We start from the raw sequence: 19,955 nt of genomic DNA on the forward strand, positions 1-19,955 counted from the left end.
AGGGAGCGGCGCCCAGCCCCGCCCCCGGCCCGAACCCGGAAGTGCGCGGGGGCGGAGGAGGTTCTAAGATGGCGTCGCCTCCTCAGGGGGGCCCGATGGCGATCGCCATGCGGCTACGGAACCAGCTGCAGGCCGTCTACAAGATGGACCCGCTGCGGAACGAGGCGAGCGGCGGCGGGGGGGGGCGGGGGCGGAGCGGGGGGCGCGAGGCGCGCAGGCGCCGTCCTCGGCATTGTGCGCATGCGGACAGCGGGTGGGGACGGGCGGCAGGGGGCGGGGCTTCGGGCGGGGGCGGGGCCTGGAGCAGGTGTGGGGGCGGGGCCACAGAGGGGCGGGGCTTCGGCACCTGTGCACGAGACGGCATGGGGCCGTGGGGGGGGGGCAGTCCTACAGCGCGGTGGGGCTGGGGGCTGCAGGGGGTGTGGGGCGGATCGGGAGCTGCAGGACAGGTTGGGGGCTGCAGGGGGTGTGGGGCAGATCCGAGTCTGCAGGGTGGGCTGCAGGGGGTGTGGGGCGGATCAGGGGTTGCAGGGCGGGCTGGGGGCTGCAGGAGGTGTGGGGCAGGCTGGGGGCTGCAGGGGACTGCAGGGGGTGTGGGGTGGGTTGGGGACTGAAAGGTGGGCTGGGGGCTGCAGGGGGTGTGGGGCAGATCGGGGTTGCAGGGTGGGCTGGGGGCTGCAGGAGGTGTGGGGCAGGCTGGGGGCTGCAGGGGACTGCAGGGGGTGTGGGGCAGGCTGGGGGCTGCAGGGGGTGTGGGGCAGGCTGGGGGCTGCAGGGTGGGCTGCAGGGAATGTGGGGCAGATCGGGGTTGCAGGGTGGGCTGGGGGCTGCAGGAGGTGTGGGGCAGGCTGGGGGCTGCAGGAGACTGCAGGGGGTGTGGGGTGGGTTGGGGACTGAAAGGTGGGCTGGGGGCTGCAGGGGGTGTGGGGCAGATTGGAGTCTGCAGGGTGGGCTGGGGGCTGCAGGGGGTGTGGGGCAGATTGGAGTCTGCAGGGTGGGCTGGGGGCTGCAGGAGGTGTGGGGTGGTCTGGGGGCTGCAGGGGACTGCAGGGGATGTGGGGTGGGCTGGGGGCTGCAGGGGGTGTGGGGCAGGCTGGGGGCTGCAGGGTGGGCTGCAGGGGATGTGGGGCAGATCGGGGTTGCAGGGTGGGCTGGGGGCTGCAGGGGGTGTGGGGCAGATCCAAGTCTGCAGGGTGGGCTGCAGGGGGTGTGGGGCGGATCAGGAGTTGCAGGGCAGGCTGGGGGCTGCAGGGGAGTGCAGGAGGTGTGGGGTGGGTTGGGGGCTGCAGGGGGTGTGGGGCAGGCTGGGGGCTGCAGCAGGCCGCCCATGGCGTGCGGCTGGGTGACGATGCCGTGCGACTGCAGGAGGAGGTGAAGGTGAAGATGAAGGAGCTGAACGAGCACATCGTGTGCTGCCTGTGCGCCGGGTATTTCATCGACGCCACCACCATCACCGAGTGCCTCCACACCTGTGAGTGCTGCGGGGCCGTGTGCTGACGTCCCCCTGCGCCCGGCCCGCCCCGCTCATCTTCCCTTCCCTGCCCTCAGTCTGCAAGAGCTGCATCGTGAAGTACCTGCAGACCAGCAAGTACTGCCCCATGTGCAACACCAAGATCCACGAGACGCAGCCGCTGCTCAACCTGAAGCTGGACCGCGTCATGCAGGACATCGTGTACAAGCTGGTGCCCGGCCTGCAGGAGAGTGAGTGGCTGGAGGGCACTTTGTGCTGCAGGGATGGGTGTCAGGAGCAGCCCTGCGCTCAGCGTCCCCCTGGCCGGGCTCTGAGTGACGGCGCAGCGGTTGTGATGAATGCAAAGCAATGCGGGGGGGGGGGGCTCCCGATCGGCCCCCCGTCACTCAGGATGGGGAAGGGGACGGCGCTGGGGACGCGTCTGGAAATGTCAGCTCGTTCCAGCACAGCGTGCGGGCGGAGGGGCTCTGAGTGCTGTCACGGAGGATGGGGACGTGCTTGTGTGGGAGCACAGGAGTTGCACAGGGTGGACCAGGGCCCTGCAGCCCGGAACGCAGGGAGGGGATCTGAGCGATGCTGAGAGCAGGGATGGGGGCCTGCAGGGCAGCTCGTGGTTTCTGCCAAGCATCCTTCAGAGCTGGGAGATGAGCGGGGGCAGCGAGGGGCCACCACACCACTGCTGGGCGCCTCGGGGGACGGATCGGCACCGCTCTCCTCTCGCCCCCAGGTGAAGAGAAGAGGATCCGGGAGTTCTACCAGTCCCGTGGCCTCGACCGGGTGACGCAGCCCAGCGGCGACGGTGGGTGGGGATGGGGATGGGGCGCGGGGGGGGCACGGGGACGGCAGCGGGGGGCTCACTGCTGCTCCCTTCCCCCAGACACGGTGGGGGGTGACCCCATGGGGCTGCCCTACAGCACTTTCGACCATTCCCGTGCCCACTACTTCCGCTACGACGAGCACGTCTCGCTGTGCCTGGAGAAGCAGAGGTGAGTGCCGTGGTTCTGCTGAGCTGCCTCTCGCTGTGGGGACGAGTGGAGAGCAGGAGAGGCACCGCAGCTCCCGTATCCCCCCCTTGTCTGCTCCCGCTGTTACCAGGCTGTAGGGCTGCGCAGCCCCCCTGCAAAGCTCTGCCCCCCCCCCCCCCAATCTCCCCTTCCTGGAGGGCTGAGCGTTAATAAATGCGGTGCAGGGCACCGAGCAGCTGCCTGCCGACTCCTGACAGCAAAGTCAATAAGCGGCAGCGCTGGGAGCTGTGCTGGGATCGATGGCTGCAGCTCAGCTGCCAGCTCAGCCACGTGCCTGCCCTGCTGCCACCCCGAGCGCCATGGGGAGCACGGGGCGCTCGGATCAGGGCGGCCCCCGCCTCCAGGGTGGGATGAGAGCCAGCGGGGCTGTGTGCCAGCTGTGCCCAGAGGGATGGCAGCGGGGTTATGGCCCCCGGGCTGCCCCTTCTCTTTGCTCCACAGCTCCAGCAAGGACAAGAGCAAGGCCGTTCTGCAGGTGAGCATCTGGGAACTGCGGGCTCTGCCCTGCGGCTGGCTGTGTGCTTTAGAGCACCCCCAGACCACGGCTTGGTGGGTCGTCCCGTGGCTGCTGCAGTCTTTGGACGTTTGGGGAGCAGCTCTGCCCCGCACAGCGCTGACCCTGCGCCCGTGGCTCTGCCCTTTGCAGCAGAAGTACGTGAGGTGCTCCGTGCGGGCGCAGATCCGGCACCTGCGGAGGGTCCTGTGCCACCGCCTGGGGCTGCCGCTGCAGCACGTGAGTGTGGGCCGGGCGGGGGGCGGCAGGGGGCGGGGAGCTCAGGCCGATGATGGCGCAGCCCTGCCCGCAGGTGCAGATCCTGTTCAACGGCGAGGCGCTCCCCGACCACATGACGATGAAGCAGCTCTGGCTCTCGCGCTGGTTTGGCAAGGTGGGCGTCGGGGGGGACCCCCACCCTGCAGCAAGGGGGGAGAGGGGCGGGGGCCGAGGCCGCGGAGCGGGGAGGTGCGCAGTCACGGATGATGGATGCCGCTGGCTGTAGCTGCGATCGGGTTGTGCTCGCGGTGGGGCAGCGGCTCTGTGCAGGACGGAGCTCGGCGGTGCTGCGGGTCAGAGGGGCGTCCCAGGAGGGGTGGGACAAGTTCATGGAGCACCGAGCGCAGCGCCCTGGGCCACAGGGGCAGGGAGCAGCGGGAGTGCTGGGGGGCAGGGAGTGAGGGGGGGAGATGCCGAGGGGGCAGGGAGTGAGGGGGAGGGCGCTGGGGGGCAGGGAGTGAAGCTGGGGGGTCGCTGCTGCCCTGACACCCCTTTCTCGCCCTGCAGCCTGCACCGCTCCTGCTGCACTACAGCATCAAGGACAAGAGGAGGTAGGGGCTGGGGGCGGGTGCTGCTCCCCCCCCGCAGCACAGCCCTGCTCCTGCCTCCCCCTCCCCCCCTTTAACTTAATGCCCCCTCCCGCTCAAGTTTATTTTTTGAATAAAACTGTTGAAAATCCATCACGCGTCCTTTGTGGGGAAGGGGGGGGTGGCACATATGAGGCTGGGGGTCCTGCTGGCTCCTCAGGGGGGAAGTTGGGGCAGCATCCCACTGAGTCCCCGCTCCACCCACACCTTCGATGTAGGGCTGCGGGGGGGTCGGCGCCCCTCAGTGTCAGTGTGGGGGGGGGGGGATACGGCACTGAGCCACAGGAGGCACCGCAGCTTCTGCCCAGGGGGGTGAGGGAACGGCGGTGGGGTGCAGCACCGTAGGGGGCGGGGGGGGTGATGCAGTGGGACGGGGTGCAGCAGCGCCCTTCGGACGTCAATAGTGCGGCTGCAAAGCGGACCGGGGAGATGCCGGGGGGGCTCATGGCCCGCAGCCCCCTCCCCTTCCCTCCCGCCCCCCGCCGCCCCTCTCGGCCGCGGCTCCGATCCATCACCGTCGCGGCCGCCTGGCGCACGGCCCGTCTCCCCCTCCGGTGCCAGAACGCCGTAGAGGAACGGCGGGGGGGGGGGGGTTCGGGGGGGCCGCACGGCTGTCGCCTCTGCCCCCCGCTGCCCGCGCACAATGAGCCGTAATGCAGCCACGGGCCCTCGGATCGCCCGCGCGGGGCGGCCCCCCCCCGCATCGCGCCTCATTACCGCTATGGCGGGGCAGCGCTCGCCGCCATCTGCGGCCGCCGGTGGGGGGCGAACGGGGGGGTGTTCAGCTGCCGGCGGGGAGCGGCGCGGGGCCGGGCGGGAGGAACAGGTGCCGGTGCCCCGAGAGCGACGGAGGCTGGGCGGCCGCCCGTCCCGGCCCGTCGGGGCACCGCAACGCCGGGGCCGCCCCCGCCCCGCTCTGACCCCGCGCCGCGGCGGGGGGATCCGGTTACCGGCGCGGCCGCCCCAGCTGTCGGCCATCCCTCACGCGGCCGCCGCGAAGGACGTGGGGAAATGCGGGCAAAAAGCGGCCGAGGGTGGGGAGGGGGGGGGGGCGACCCGGGGGGGGAGGAGGGGGGGGTCTCACCCAACGGGGAACGGGGCCGCGGGGTCGCGCTGGCGGCGGGGGCGCGGCGGGGCCGCCCGTGTCTGTCAGCAGCGGCTCTGGGGCCGCTCGCCCGGCGCGGAGCAGGAAGAGGAGCCCGGCGCTCCCCCGCACGTCCCGCGGCCCCACTTATCAGCGCGGGGCTTAATGCAAACCAACTGCGCGGGGGGAGAGGGCTGCTGGGGGCTGCGGAGCGGCGCTGCCGTCCCGTTGGGGTGCGGGGCCGCGGCGGAGCCCGGGGGTGCGGGATGGCACGGGGAGGCCCCGCACGGCACCCCGCAGTAACGGGGCGCGGGCCGGACGGTGCCGTCGGGCGGCTGCGAGCTGCGGTCACGGCGCTTTGATATCCCGCCCGCACGTCATGCTCCGAGGGGGCTTAATGGCACCGGCTCCAGCCCGGCACAGAGGAAACCTGAACCCCCCCCCGCCCCCCGTTCCGCCCGGCCCCAACCCGGGGCGCGGCGGGGGCCAGCAGCCCTGCGCGGAGATGCCGGCGCTGCCCCGGTGTTACAGGGCGGGAGGGGAACCCCGCTGCAGCGCCCCACGGCGCGGGGTGCTTGGGGGCGGGGAACCAAACCCAGAGGATCCGAGAGGGGGCCGGCGATGGGGCCGGGTGGGGATTTGGGGTCGGTGGCCACAGCCGCCCCTGTCGGTGACGCCGGGCTGGGCCGGGGGGGCGCACAGCGCCGGGGGGGGGGGGGGGGGTCCGGCAGTGCCGATCCCTGCGGATACAGACAGATCCCACCCGCATTTTGTTGGAGCAGGAAGGCTGAAGCTGTGGGGTTCGGCTCGATCTGTGATCTGAAGAGCACTACGGAGCCCCCGGTAAGGCGGCACGGAGCCCCATGAGGTCTGTGGAAGCTTTTTAATGGTCTCTGCTGAATCCTCGCTGTCTCAGAGCCCGCAGTGCGCGACCCCCCCAGCGCTCACCTCCACGGCCAGAGCTGCTCACACGTTCGGGCTGATCATCGCTGCAACCCTCGCCCTGCAACAGGGGACACACGAGAAAGAAAAAGAGAAATACACGGAGATGTACGAGTATAGAGACAGACCTCAAGGGGCTTTTTTGTTTCTTTGTTTTTTAAAGCAGCCTCTCGCCTTCCTCCTCACCCCCTGCTGCGCCGGGACCGGGCTGAGGGCGCAGCTTCATCCTGCCCACCTCCAGCACTGCGAGCAGGAGGGGCTGCAGCACCCACAGACCCCCCCGGCATCCCTACAAATCACAGAGGAGCCGGGCTGGGCAGGCTTGGAAAAGCCAAGGGAACCCAGGGCCAGCGACCAGCCGCAAGCAGCGCAGTCAGAGCCCAGCAGCCCCCCACAAAAGCGGGAGCCAACAGCCCCGCGGCATTGAAGAAGCTTTGGGGCAGCACCCAGCCCTCGGTACCGACGGGGCACAGCTGGGCCCGCAGCCAGCCCCACAGTCACTGCTTCGTTAGCGTGGCTGGGCCTCGTTAGGGGCAGCCCGGGGCTCTGACGGCAGCCCCAAAAGCTTTGGGGTCGGTTCACCCGGACGTGGGTGTCCCCACACGTGTCCCACTGCGGGGCTGTGGGCGTCACCTCACCGTATGGGATTAAGGGTGAGGGGTGCAGGACGTGGGGATGCTGCGGGCAAAGGGAGGGGGAGGGATTTGGGGCGGTCCTGAGCGGCGCCGGAGTTGGACTCGGTGATCCTCGGGGGTCTCCCAGCCCGGGATATTCGGTGATTCTGTGCCATCACCGCTCCCTGTGAACCACGGCTGTGGGAACCCCCCCCTGCCGCCCCCCTCCCCGCCATCTCTGCGCTCGCTGCCCCTTCCCTGCAGCACGGCGGGCGGTTGAAGGGTGCTGAGCGGGTCCTGCGGGGCTCCGGGGCGGCTGTGGGGCCGCAGGGCCTCCAACAAAGACCTCACGCAATGCATTCGGGAGCCCCTCAGACCCCGTCCCACCGCCCCGTGCTACAGGAGGGCTCAGGACCGGGCCCCTCGCTGCTTCCGCGGCTCGCGGTGCTGGCGCTGCTGCGCCTCCCCGCACGGCCCCGCACCGCCGGCCCGGCTGCCCGCACGCACCGCCGCACACAGCGGGGTTGGCGGCGCCTCCTGCGGGCCGACGGGGGCAGAGCGGAGCGACGGGGTGCGCGGGGGGGAGAAAAGGAGGGGGGTAACGGGGCCGCCCCTCTCGCATCCCGCACGGCGGCCCACCCCGCGCGCACGCGTGGAGGCGCGGACATCCCCCGCGGGCACCCGGCTGTCACGGGGGGAATGAGCTGTCACGTCGGAGCGGCGAAATTACCCCGTAACGAGGCGCGCCGCAGATCGGGCTAATGAGAAAATCAAAACACAATTTAATTCCTGTCACCGCCTGATCGTCTTTAAACGACGCCGAACGGTTCCGGCGGTTCCGCACGCTGTGCCGCGATCCCCCGCGCTGCGCCCGGCCCGGGGGTCCCGTCCGGCCCCGCGGAGTTTCCCCGCCCGCTTCCCCGGGATGTGGGCACGGGGTTGGCACCGGGACGCCGTGGGAATGCGGGGCGGGGGGGAGGGGGGGGCACCTTCCTGCGGACGGAGGGGCAGCGCAGCCCCGTGGGACGCGGGCGCAGAGCGTGGGAATGCGGCTCCGAGCTCTCACGGCACGCGGCGTCAGCGCGGAGTGGTGGCACCCCGAACCTCCCGGCCCCCCCCCCCACCCCGGCCCGGGCTGGGACCCCCGACCCGGCTGGGAACGAACCCCGGAATTGCGGGCAGGGGGGCGGGGAGGGCTGGAAACGGGGCTCCTGGACCGGCACCTCCGGGCCCCTCTCTCCCAGCTCCGCGCGGGAGCTCCGGGGGGGGCGGGAGGGCACCCCCTCACCTTCCCCGGTTTATCTTGGACGGCGGCGTTTCCTCCGGCTCTTTGTTTGCTCGGCCGCCCCGCCCTGCCTTCCTGCGTGCCGCCGGGCGCGGGGGGGGGGCGGGGGGATACGCGTCGGGACGCCGCAGGGCCGCCGCCCCGGAGAGCCTCACCGGGCTCCGATGGCAGCGAACGCCGCTGCGCTCCGCACCGCCAGCCCCGCGCACACAGCGGGGACACGCGGGGCGCACCGGGACTGCGCACATTGCAGTGCGCACGGATGCGCACGCGGGACGCACGCAGGCGCGGAAGATGCGGGGTGCGCGTAGGGTCGGCTGCCACCCACCGCCCCAACGCCCCGCGCCGCGGCTCTGGACCCGCCGACCCCCGTCGTTGTGGCCACGGCCCTTTGAAGTTGGCGAGACTTCCTGCCCCGAGGTTTTATGGCCCGATCTGTCTGCGCCGCGCGCTTCCCTCGCCCGTAAATCATTCGACACGAGGGGGGGTCGGGGCGGTGAGCCCCGGTCCCGCAGAGGGCACCGCCGGGCCCCGCGCTGCCGTGCGAGCCGCCCGGTGCCGGGGTCCGAGCCCCGGAGATGGGGTCTGGAGCCCTGAGCTGCGGGACACGCGGGCAACTCCCGCGTGGGGCACGGGGAGACCCCGCCTGTCCCCCCCTGCGGGCACGGAGAGGGGCCGTCAGCGCCCGGCCCGGGGCAGGCGGGGGGGCGAAGACTCGGGCAGCGCTGAACGAGGGGCCGTTGGGGACGCGCAGGTAGCGGTGAGCGCCGTGCGGGGCTCGGAACCCGCCGAGGTGCTGTGCGGTGGGATCGGGGCGGCCCCGCAGGCTCCCCCCGACCCGGGCCCGACGCTTCCGCGGTGACTCAGCGCGGGGGGCTCCCGGCTCGGTTACCTTCGCTATTCAGAGCGTTTCCTGGGTTTATTGTCTGCCCCTCTCGTCCCACCTTCCCCGCAGGAAGCCCCGTCCCAACGGAACGGCTCATGCCCAGCAGGACGGCGCTCCGGGCGGCGAGGGGACGCGGGGACAGAGCCCGCAGCTCCGCTCCCAGCCTCCCCCACCCCCGGCATCGCGCCGGGATGTTCTTCCCACGGGCAGCTCCGGCCCCACACGGGGTCCGGCCGCGCTGTGCCCCGCGGTGGGCAGGGGGTGCTGAGCACGCAGGGAGCGGCGCAGCGCAGCGGGGGCCCCCTCTGCCAGGAGCCGCCGCCCCTCGCAGCCCCACCCGGGCTGCCCCACATCCCCGACCCGGCGCAGGGCGAGGCTGTGCCACATGGCAGCGGCAGGGAGGGAGGAAGAAGAGCCGTCGCAGAGGAAGCCCCATCCTTCCTCCCGTTCCCGCTCCTGTTCCCAGCCGGGCTCTATTCTTAGCCCCGGTCTGTCCTGCATCCTCCTTGCCCAGCCAGGGGCCGCCCGTGCTGCCCAAAGGGGGGCAAAGAGCGTGGGGACCCTGCCGGGCGCTGCGCTGGGCCCTGCTGAGCCAAAACGGCCCCAGACCTTCCGGGCCCAGCATTCAGGTGGGGTCTGGCCGCACCCCGTGCTGGTGCAGGATCAGACCCTCCTGCCCAGCAGCCTTGACCTCTCTGCAGACCCCCATCCCACCCCAGTGGACCCTGACCTGTCCCAGCCCTGTCCCCATCTCTATTCGATCCCCATTCAATCTCTATTCAATTCCCACCCCCATCCCCATCCCATCCCACCCCATCCCATCCCATCCCATCCCATCCCACCCCATCCCATCCCATCCCACCCCATCCCATCCCACCCCATCCCATCCCATCCCCATCCCATCCCATCCCCATCCCCATCCCATCCCATCCCCATCCCCATCCTATCCCCATTCCTTTCTCATCCCATCCCCATCCCACACCACCCCATACTCCCACACGGAGGATGTGAGCAGGAAGAGGTGACAACGGGGCTGTGGGACTGCGGGGATGGAGCAGGGCACAGCGTGGCCGAGTGCGGGGCCGGAGCTCTGCATGTCACAGCGTCCTCGCTCCCAGCCCCCTGGCTCTGGATCCGCCGCTGCGGAGCGGGGCACGCGCGGGTCGGGAGCGGAACTGCGGGCGGGCGTTGAGAGCGGCGTGACGGACGGCCCCGCACCCCACATCCCGGGCGCGGTGCGGTCACCGCACACAAAGGGGGGGGGGGGACACGACGGCCCCACAACCCCACAGCCCGCAAACCCACAGCCCCCCCCCCCCTGCCCGCAGCCCCACGCATGCCCGCAGCGCGGTGGGCGCACAATGGAGGAGCAGCAGCGCAGCCGCCACGCGCCATGATTAGGGCTCACACGCAATTAGCCGCCAGACGGAGACGCGGCGTTTCAGTAACCCGAGAATTGATTTCGGGGGGCGGCAGCGCGGGGAGCGGAGCCCCACTGAGGGGGGGAGGAGGGGGGGGGCACAGGGCCGGGGGGCGCGGGGACCCCCGGGGCTGCGATCCGCTCCCGGCTCCGCACACAGAACCGACAGAACGCGCTTCTCAGACGCCCGCACCCAGCGCCGGTGCGCAGACGTTCACGGCCCGGTGCGCAGCCCCGAGCCCGGCACACGCGTGGCCCGACGTGTGCGCGCAGCGGCGTGCAGAACTCACAGCCGAGCACAGAATCGCAGCACGCGGGGCCGGGGCTGCGGGACGGAGCGGGGGGGGCTCTGCGCACAGCTGAGTCCAGAACATCCCCACGGCTCGGCCCGGCTTCGGGTGACCCCAAGGCTGGGGGGCGGCTGGGGAGCAGCGACGGGAACGGGGAGGGGATGGCGATGGCGATGGGGACGGGGATGCGGCGCGGATGCTGCCCGGCAGGCAGCAGCGCAGCCCCCAGCCGGAGCCGCTCCCCGCTGGGTGCCCCGTCACGCACAGCCCCGCTCGCCCCGCGGATCAGCAGCGCCGTGGGACGGGGTCACCCCGCAGCCTCCCCTTCCCTCCCCCGTTGCCCCGCGTCCCCGCCGCCCCCACAGAGCTGAATGACAGCCGTGCTGGGGGCCAATCGATGGCCGCCCCCCCCCCCCCAGCACTGCGCCCTCCCGCTCGCTGCGCCGCCCCCCCTCCCCAAGACACCGCTGCCGCGTTCCCCTGAACTTTTCTTTTTAATTAACCTCGCGGCGGCGCGGCCCGGCTGCCTCGTCGAGGTTAATGATATCACTGACCCGCGGCGTGGCGGCCCCCAGCGACCCCCTCCGCCGCCACGCGTCCCCCTCCCGCACCCCGCAGGACGCTTCCCCTCCCCGGGACGTTTCTCCCCGCTGCCTCCACCCGGGGGGGGGCCTCCCCCGCATCGCCCTCCGGCCGCGCCCCGCTCCTCTCCGGCTCCGCAGCTCGGGGCAGCGCCGCGGTGCGCGTGGGGTTGCGGGGTACAGGGAATGCCGCGGGGCGAAGGCGGTGCTCTGCGGTTGGGGGGGGGGGTGGCTGAGCGGATGGGGCTACGGGGGGCGCGTGGCTGCACCTCCCGACCCCGTCCCCGCGAACGAGCCCATCCTCCCGCTGCTGTGCCGCGGCCGTGGAGGAGCGGGGGTTGGGTCCCGGCCGCAGTGCCCCCTCCCACAGCACCGTCACGGCGCTGGGAGCGGTCCCAGAACCGGAGGGACCCGACGGAGGTGGCACCTGCGCGTGGCCCCGGGGACAGCAGGGCGGGGGGCGGGCGGTGATGCGGGCAGAAACCCCCAAACCCCGCCGTGCTCGCGACTTTCGCGGCAACCGCAGGACACCCCGTCCACGCCCGTGAGCGGCGCTCCGAAGTGACCCCGCGGCCTGCGGGGCCCGAACCGCGCACCGCGTCCCGCAGGGAAGAGGGAGCCCCGCACCTCGCTGAGCACCGACGCGGCGCCCGTTCTCCGGCCCTGGAGACGCGCCCGGATCCCCCGCGGCCGCCGGCCCCCCTCCCACGTGCAGCCCGGGACCCCCCCTCCCGCCCCGCCGCGGATCGCCCCCTGCCCTCACCCCGCACTCCCTTATCTCGGGCGGCGCGGGGCTGTCAGCGCCTCAGACGGAGCGTTTCCTCATCGCGTCCCCCCGCGCGGCCCTAATTGGATCCGCATGGCCGCGGGTCGCGGCTCCCAACCCCGCAGCCCTCGGGGGGACCCCGGCTCCCCAGTCGAGGCTGCCGCAGCGCGGGGACGCCCCGGGCCGAAGCTGGGAGCCCCACGGAGCCCCTCTGCCTCCGCCCTCCATCCCACGGTGGGGCTGGAGGTGACACCAGGCCCCACAGCCGGACGGGGATCCCGTGTCGGGGGGCCGCGCTCCGTGCGTGGGGGCCCGGGCCGCTCCCCACGGTTTCCCCCCGCAGTTCCACCCGAGCCTCGCGGAGGGGCCAGGCCCGAGTCCGTCCTTTCATCCCCGGTGCCCTTCTCCCATCCCGCCCCACTGGGCACGGCCGCACCGCCCTGGGAAAGGGGACGGGGCCGTTCCCGGTAGCCGTGCGCTGACCCGGGGCCAGCGGGGCGCGGGGGCAGCGCGGGGGGAGCGCGGCGTTTGCTCACAGCCGGAGGCTTTGAAATGCAACCCCCCCCCCCCCGGCCCATTTGGCGGGAGTTTGGCCCGGGCCCATATGGAGGCCCCAGCGGCGGGGGGGGCTCAGGGGGAGGGCGGCAGCTGTGGCCGAGGGCCGGCGGCTCGCCCTGACCCCACGGCACCGGGCCGGGGCCCCAAACGGAGCCGTAGGCGCGTCCAGCTCCGTGCGCGCGTGCCCGCGCTGTGCACCTGCGGCCGAACCTCGTGCGGGAGCCCCCCGCACAGACCCCGCACTCACGCCCCGCGTTCGGCCCAACGGCCCTTTGCCCGCTCCTGCTCGCCCCCCTCCTTCTTTCCCCCCCCGAGCTCTCCGCTTAATTAAGCCGCAGGGCCGCGCGGCGAGGTCAGAGCGTTAATGAATCCATCATTAGCCGACACCCGGACGGGGATCCCCGCGGACCCCCCGCGCGCATCAGCGCACCGCTCCGGGGGGGGAACCCGCGGCCGCACCGCGTTTATTGCCGGTAATTGTCGGGTCTCCCCCCCCCGCCCTGCACCGCGCACGGCCCCGGCGCTCCCCCGACACCGCCCCGCGCGCCCCCGCCGCTGACAGTTTAATTTCGCACCGCGCCGTTCCCCTTATTAAAGGGAAATTCATTTGCAAGCAATTTCCATGTGCGAAGCGCCGCGCGCTCGGAGCCGCGGGGGGGGGGGGGCCGTAATTGAATCAGAGCCGCGCGGTTCGTCACGGCCCCGCACCGCGGAGATGGAGCCGCTGAATAATGGATCGGGGGCGGCGCGGGGCTCCGCGTAACCGAGTTAGAGGGGCCGCGCCGCCCCCCGGCCCTAATCGCGTTACCGCGGCACGGGGAGCAGCGCCGCGCGGGCACCGGGTGTGGGGCGGGACTGCTGAGGGATGGGGGCCGAGGGGGGATGGGGGGCGCGAGCGAGGCAGGGGGCGCACGCGTGGTCACGCACCCCGTGTGTGTGCGCGCACACCCTGACACACGCACAGCGCTCGTGCTGCGGAGCCGCGCGGGGCTGCGTGGGGCTCAGCTCCGGCCGACCGGGCCGCGCTGGGGGAGCCCACGGGATCGATGGGGCGCCGCGGTTCCACCCCGCTGACCGCCGTACCGACACGGGCGCTGTTGGTTCCGTACCGGGGCTCACCCCGCAGGCCCGCCTCTGTGGACCCCCGTGCCGTGGGGCCGCCGTCGGGCGCGGCGCTGGGCGGGACGCCGATCCGAGCCCCTTTGTGTCTCCCATCCCGCGTCCCGCTTTGGGGTGAGGGGCGCTTCCATCCCGTTCCCTGAAGCGGGGACCGACGTTTCGCAACGGCGCCCACCCGCTGCCCGCCTGGGGCTCTGCTGTGCCCCCTCCCGCTGCCGGGCCCTGTGCCCTTGTCCCGTTCCCCCCGGCCTCACGGGGCCTTATGGAGCATATGGAGCTGCCGGGGGGGGGGATTTGGGGTCGCGGGGCCGCAGCAGCGAACCCGAGCGGCAATTCCCGGTGCGTGTCACGGGACATCGGGTGGGACGGGGCGCGGCGCGTGGATCGGGGCCGTCCTGCGGGCCCGAATGCGGGGCCAGGAGGGCGCGAGCGGGGTGGTGCGCGGGGTCCCCGGCGGGACCCATGCATGGACACACGGCGGCGGTGGGCGCACGGTGTGGTTTGGGGAAGGGGGGGACGCGAGGCTCTCCCGTCCGAGCCGCGCGGGGTCTGCCCCGGAGCGACGTCCAAACCCCTCCGACATCGGTTCCATGTCGCGCCGAGGGCCGCTGCTCCCCCCCCACCCCCCCCCCCCCCCAGGCTTTCATGGCTCCGGCTGCTGGGAAATTTCAAGGTTGGATTTGTCCAACTCCGATTTCCAGCCGCGGGATCGCGTTCTGCCTTTGTCAGCAACATCGGCTGCACCCCCCAGCCCCCGCTCCCCCTCCCCGCGGCTCCCCCCCAACAGCACCGACACACGCGGGTCCCCCTGCACCTGCTCCCCCCGATCCCTGCCCGCAGGTTCACTTTCTGTCATCGCCGCGGTCACCCCCGCCCCGCTGCCGGTGACCCCCCCGCCCCTTCCCCACGTGCGGGGCACGGCGCGGTGTGACTCCCCGCAAAGACCCCCAGAGACGTTGGGTGCGGTGCCACAGCCCGACCCCGCTCAGCCCCGCGCCGCTGCAGATCTCTCCCCCTACCCCGCCGGAACGTCCCCCTTCCGACCCGCCGCGCCGCCCCGCGCTTCGGGGACCCCCCCGCGCCCTTTCCCTTCCCTTTTCCCCGCGGACCCCACAGCACGTAACCCCCCCGCCCCACCCCCCGCCGTCCCCGGGGACGCGCCGTGAGGACGTGGCGGGATGGGGCCGAGAGCTGCGGGACCCTCCGGGGGACGCGGCGGCCCCGGTCCCGATGGTGGGATGCGGTGCGGGCGCCGGCGCCGGCGCGGGGCTCACCTGCGTGTGCGGCCGTCCCCGCGCCTTTACGAGCGGTCGGGATCGCGGCGCGATTTGTACCGCGGGTTTACGGTCGGGCCGCGCTCTGAAACCCAAAACCCGGAGCGGCCCTAATCACTGCCAGACGCGGCGGCCCCGCGCTTTTATGGGCGGGTTGGAGCAGGGGAGATAATAAATTTCTGCGACGGCAAAACCCCGCCGGGCCGGGCGCGGAGGAGGGGGGGCAGCGGGGGGCGAGGAGCCCTTAACCCCGGGACGCGGGGAGGAGGCGCGGTGCTGCGTCCCGGTGCGGGAGTCCCGACCCCCCCACAGCCGCCCCCTCCCGGGGCCGGAGCGGAGCGGATCCCCCCCCCCCCCCCCCCGGTACCTCCGCCCCCGCGGCTCCTCCCCCCGCCGGCGCCCCGTTATCCGCCCCGGCCCCGCGCCTTTAAGGCCGCCGCACCGGAGCTCCGCGCCCGCTCTCGGCGCCGCGAGGCCGAGCGCTCCGCCGCCGCCGCCGGGCCCCCGCCGAGGGGGCGGGCAGCCACCGGGCCTTTAAGCTCGGCCGCGGCCGTCGCGGGGCCGCCGATGCTCGGGAGGGGACAGCGGCGGCGAGGGGCGATCCGCCGCCGCCCCCCGGCAGCATGAGGCGGGCGCGCCGCTGAGCGGCCCCGGCAGCACCGGGCGGCCCCGGGCCGCGCCATGACCTCGGCGCGGGAGGCGGCCGCGACCCCCCCGCTGCCCGAGGAGCGCCGCCGGGCCGCGCTGGAGCAGCTGCCGCCGCCCGCGCACTGCAACAAACCGCTGACGCCGTTCGGCATCGAGGACATCCTCGCGCGGCCCTCCCCCCCCGCGCACGGCGCTCCCCCGGCCCGGATCCCGGAGAAGGCGGCGGGACCCGCACCGCCCCGCACCGCCCCGTCCTCGCCGCTGTGCGCGCTGGAGGAGCTCGCCAGTAAGACGTTCCGCGGGCTGGAGCTGAGCGCGCTGCGGGCGGCCGAAGGTACGGGCGGGGCGCGGGGCAGGTGCGCGCCGGCGGGCGGGGGGCGGCGGCGGGGCGCGGGGCGCGGAGCCGGGGCTCTTTGCTGTCCTCCCGGCGCCGGTAAGTCGGGGTCGGGCCGCCCCGGGACGGGCGCGGACGGAGCGCCGTGACCGGGAGCCGCGCGGAGAGAGCCGCCGCCGGGCCGAGTCTCGCCGCCCGCGGTACCGAGAGAACCGGATCGTATCCCCGGTGGCCCCGGAGCTCCGCCGAAGGCGGCGGCCCCGCGGCCGCCGCGGATCCGTTACCGAGCGCGGGGCGGAGCGGCCTCGGATGGCTCCGTCTGTAACCAAATCGCTCAACGAAAGCCGCCGCCGCGCCGCGGTTCTCCCGGAGCCCGGGCTGGAATTGCGTTCCCCGCTTCGGGACGGGCCCAGCCGCCGGGCCCCGCCGCGATCCGCGCTGCTACCGCAGAAATCCCGTTTGCGCGGCTCTCGGTATCGCCCGGAACGGCCCCGCGGCGGCTCCGCACAGCCCTGGCCCGGTCGCGGCTCCTCCGAACGCTCCGGGCGGCTCCGGGCGCCGCGGCACCGACCGACCGCTGCCAGGACCGAACCGGCACGGGACGCGGCGCCGTTCTACGCTGAACGGAAAATCGCTGCGGACGGGCGATGAACGCAGACCGGCGCCCGGAGAGCCGCGGACGGACGGACCGCTCGAGATTCCCGAACGAACGCGGAACTCCCGCAGCCGGGAGGACGCGCGGACGGAGCCCGGAGCGATCGCTGCGATCGCGATTAACGAAAAGTGCCGTTAATGAAGGGAGTCGCGGACGCGGAAGGACGGATCGGAGCTCTCGGGATTAGCGGAGGAAGCCGCACACGGATCGGGACAGCGGCAATTAGCGAAAATGAAAGGATCGTTATGCGGACAGAGGCCGCGGGTGGTGCAAAAAAAACCGACAGGGACGGACACGGACAGAACCGAGAGCGCCTCGAGCTCCTCTCAGCCACGAACGAATTCTGCTCGGGCGGACACACGGACGGAGCCGTTCCGGACGGCCTCGGCTCGGCGCTGAGGGGATCGGCGGGACAGCAGGAGGGCGCCGGAGCCGCTGGGAGCCGTGGGCCGAGCACGGCGCACCGAAGCTCTGCCGGGTCGGGGCTCGGAGCTCCGCCGCAGCCGGGAGCGGCGACAGCACGGAACAGAGCGGCGGTACCCGGAGCGCTCGGGACGCGGAGCTCCGAACGGTCGCAGGAGCGGAACCCGAGGGCAGCCCCGGCACCGCGCTGAGCCCGGCCCGCAGCGGGCGGCCCCGCGGGAGGAACCGGAGCGGAGCCAGCGGGCAGCGCCGGAGCTGTGCGGGGCGGTGGGAGGCGGCGGCCGGGGCCGATGTGCGGCGGAGCGGAGCGCCGTGCGGTGCAACGAGCGGGGCCACGGCCGGGACCGGACCGAGCACGGCACGGCACGGCGATGTAGCGCTCGGCACAGCGCGGCTCGGCAACGCTCCTCTCAGCGGTATAACGCTCGGCCCGGCCCGGATCACAACACGATGCTCGGCTCGGCAATACAAAGCTCGGCCCGGCCCGTGTCAGCACTGCGAGGCCCAGCACGGCCTGGCTCCGCTCGGAAATGCAGCGCTCAGCACGGCTTTGCCTGGCGCGGCTCGGCGCAGCAAATGAACGCTGCGCACAGCACGGTTCGGGCCGGCAATGCCAGGCACAGCTCGGCTCAGCGCAAACAATGCTCGGCACGGCTCGGCTCGGCACGGCGATATAAAGCGGGCCGGGCTCGGCGGTGTAACGCTTGGCAATTGTGATTCGGCTCGGCTCGGCGGTATAACGCGCGCCATGACGGCCCGTTTCGGCGGAGCATTGCTGCGCTGGGCTCCCTGCTGTAACGCTCGGCACGATTCGGCTCGGCTCAGCAGCGCGACGCTCGGCCCGGCCCCGTTTGCTTCGCGCTGCCGAGTCGGGCCCGGTCTCGTTCCGCTCCGCTAAGCTCTGCCCGGCGGGGCTCAGCGGGCCGAGCCCGGTTTCGGTCCGATTTCGGTGCCGGTTCTGCCGCTCTGACGCCGTCTCCTCCTCCCCCCCCCGCAGGTCGGGACCCTCTGAGCGCCCTCGCGCAGCGCCCGACGTCGAAGAAGCGGCGCAAATCGCGCACGGCGTTCAGCAACCAGCAGCTCTTCGAGTTGGAGCGCCGCTTCGTGCGCCAGAAATATTTGTCCCCCGCCGACCGCGACCAACTGGCGCAGCGCCTGGCGCTCAGCTCCGCGCAGGTCATCACCTGGTTCCAGAACCGCCGCGCTAAGCTCAAGCGCGACCTGGACGAGATGCGCGCCGACGTGGCCTCCCTGCAGGCGCTGCGGCTGCGGGAACCCCCCCCGGCCCCCCCCGGCCCCGCCGAGCTGTCCGAGGAGGAGATCGACGTGGGGGCCTGAAGGGGAGGGAGGCCGGGGGGGGGTCGGTGCGGTGCTCCCGTCCTCTTTGTTTCCGCTTTATTTCTGTTTTCTTGTAATTTTATTTCCCCCCCGCACCTCCACCCTCCTCCCCCCCCCCCGCGTCCGTCCGTCCGTCCGTCGGCCGCCGCCGGGCCCCGGTCCGCCCCGTGTATATATGTGGAATAAAGGGGACATCTCCTAAACGGGGAGCGGGGGCGCGGCGGGGGGACGTGGGGACACAGGGATGGGGATGGGGGGACACGGGAACGGCAGAGGGTGACAAAGGGACACGGGTACGGACACCGGGACACACAGACATGGGGACACATGGAGAGGGGGATACGAGGACACGGGGATGGGGGAACACGAAGAGGGGGGAACGGGGACACAGGGACACGGGGACAGACAGACACGGGAGCACAAAGACATGGGGACACACGGATGCGCAGAGACACGAGAGCACGGGGACACGCAGGCGCTGGGACAGACGGATGTGGGGACACAGAGACGGGGATGGGGGGAACACAGGGGCACGGGGACAGAAGGAGGGGGTGACCGAGGGACACACGGACAGACAGACACGGCTCCACGCGTCTGTCGGTGTCCGTCTGTCCGTCCCCTCACGCGGGACTCCGCGCACCCCGACAGCCGCCCGTGACGTCATGCTGCGGTGACGTCACACCTCTCGGTCCCCGCCCCGCTCCCCCCCCTTCTCCCCCCGCCTCTCCGGGGGGTGACCCGCAGCTGCCGCCCCCTCAGCGCTCCCCGGGGCCGTCTGTCACCGCCCGCCGGTGCCCCCCCGCAGCCACCCGAAGCCGCCCGATCCAATTACAGCGCCGCCGACTTCCGCGCGGGGCCGCTCCGCCGTCATCGCTCCGTTCTTAATTGCATTGTCCCTCCCTTCCCCCAGCGCTGCGGCAGAGGGGGAGGGGGGGAAAAAAATGAGATTTAGCCCTGAAAGTGCCTTTGAGCGTTTCCCCGCGGGGAATCGCGTTTAATTTGACAGGTAGGAGCGCGCGAGGGGGGCTGCGGGGGGCGCGGGGGCTGCGGCTGCGATCCTGCAGCGCCGGGAAGGAATCCGGCCCCGGGGTGGGGGGGGGGTGGGCCGGGGCTCCCCGAGTGCCGATACGGGGCCGGATCCTCTGCCCTCCCCCAGGCGGGGTCGCGGGGGGGGTCGTACACGCAGTTGCGGGTTTGCACGCGGCTCACAAGAGCCGCGGTTCCCGCAGCCGTGATCCCGCAGGGCGGCGCGGAGCCCCCGGGGCGCCCCGGCCACAACCGTCCGTTCCACGACGGGTGAGCAAAGCGGAAGGGCCGCCATCCCCCTCCCGCCCCCCCCCGGCTCCCCCTCGCCCCGCAGCCGACGGCTCACGTCGGCCCCACGAGCGCCCGACTGTCGCGCAGCCGAAGCGAAGACGCGGAGCGGATAACGAGGAGGGGGGGTTGTTGGCCGTCCCCGCAGCCCCCCGGCCCTCGGGGCCCCCCGCCCCTCCCCCGGCAGGAGGCCGCGCTGGGTGACGCGCAGCTCGGCCCGTGGGTCTTCTCTCCATCCCCGCAGCGGGAACCGAGCCCGGCCCCCCGGCTCCTCCATCCCCTATCAGTACCGGGCAGCTGCGGTGCCCCCAGCCGCGGCCCCCAGCCCATCCCAGCCCCGTCCCGGGGTGCAGCTGATCGCGGTGGGAGCGGCTGCGGGGCCGGGCGGCGCGCAGCTCCCACCCCTCGGGCACGGTGCTTCCCAGCGCCGCACACAGGGGCTCAGCCCGGGGACAGCCGGGGCTGTGGGACCCCGCATCGGGCACGGAGCCCCGAACTGCGGCCGTGCCATGCGGTGCCATGCTGTGCCATGCGGTGCCGTGCCATGCCGTGCCATGCAGTGCCATGCG

The 19,955-nt window shown here is 73.0% G+C and overlaps 2 protein-coding genes across 3 annotated transcripts; both read left to right on the forward strand.

The window, feature by feature from the left end:
* On the forward strand, positions 1-3,903 carry PCGF1 (polycomb group ring finger 1). 2 transcript variants are annotated; one of them, XM_052665304.1, is made up of 9 exons: positions 1-164; positions 1,366-1,471; positions 1,549-1,701; positions 2,199-2,270; positions 2,349-2,457; positions 2,938-2,971; positions 3,143-3,229; positions 3,291-3,383; positions 3,776-3,903. In XM_052665304.1, the coding sequence occupies exons 1-9, from the start codon at positions 69-71 to the stop codon at positions 3,821-3,823; spliced, it is 798 nt and encodes a 265-aa protein (XP_052521264.1). In that variant the 5' UTR covers positions 1-68; the 3' UTR covers positions 3,824-3,903. The 2 variants fall into 2 exon arrangements, with proteins under 2 accessions (XP_052521264.1, XP_052521265.1); XM_052665305.1 differs by having other exon boundaries at positions 3-164; positions 3,303-3,383.
* An 11,452-nt stretch (positions 3,904-15,355) lies between these two features.
* On the forward strand, positions 15,356-18,247 carry LBX2 (ladybird homeobox 2). Its single transcript, XM_052665306.1, has 2 exons — positions 15,356-15,656; positions 17,732-18,247. The coding sequence occupies exons 1-2, from the start codon at positions 15,356-15,358 to the stop codon at positions 18,070-18,072; spliced, it is 642 nt and encodes a 213-aa protein (XP_052521266.1). The 3' UTR covers positions 18,073-18,247.
* The last annotated feature ends 1,708 nt before the right edge of the window (positions 18,248-19,955 follow it).

The sequence above is a fragment of the Tympanuchus pallidicinctus genome, unplaced genomic scaffold (genome assembly GCF_026119805.1).
Source record: "Tympanuchus pallidicinctus isolate F22 unplaced genomic scaffold, pur_lepc_1.0 scaffold64, whole genome shotgun sequence".
Classification (NCBI taxonomy): domain Eukaryota; kingdom Metazoa; phylum Chordata; class Aves; order Galliformes; family Phasianidae; genus Tympanuchus; species Tympanuchus pallidicinctus.

Bases quoted from the DNA above. Each gene is read 5' to 3' on its own strand.
- LBX2 (XM_052665306.1), top strand. From the start codon at position 15,356: ATGACCTCGGCGCGGGAGGCGGCCGCGACCCCCCCGCTGCCCGAGGAG. The intron at 15,657-17,731 runs GTACGGGCGGGG...CCCCCCCCGCAG, and splicing joins CGCGCTGCGGGCGGCCGAAG to GTCGGGACCCTCTGAGCGCC.
- PCGF1 (XM_052665304.1), top strand. From the start codon at position 69: ATGGCGTCGCCTCCTCAGGGGGGCCCGATGGCGATCGCCATGCGGCTA. The intron at 165-1,365 runs GCGAGCGGCGGC...GTGCGACTGCAG, and splicing joins TGGACCCGCTGCGGAACGAG to GAGGAGGTGAAGGTGAAGAT. The intron at 2,271-2,348 runs GTGGGTGGGGAT...CCCTTCCCCCAG, and splicing joins GACGCAGCCCAGCGGCGACG to ACACGGTGGGGGGTGACCCC.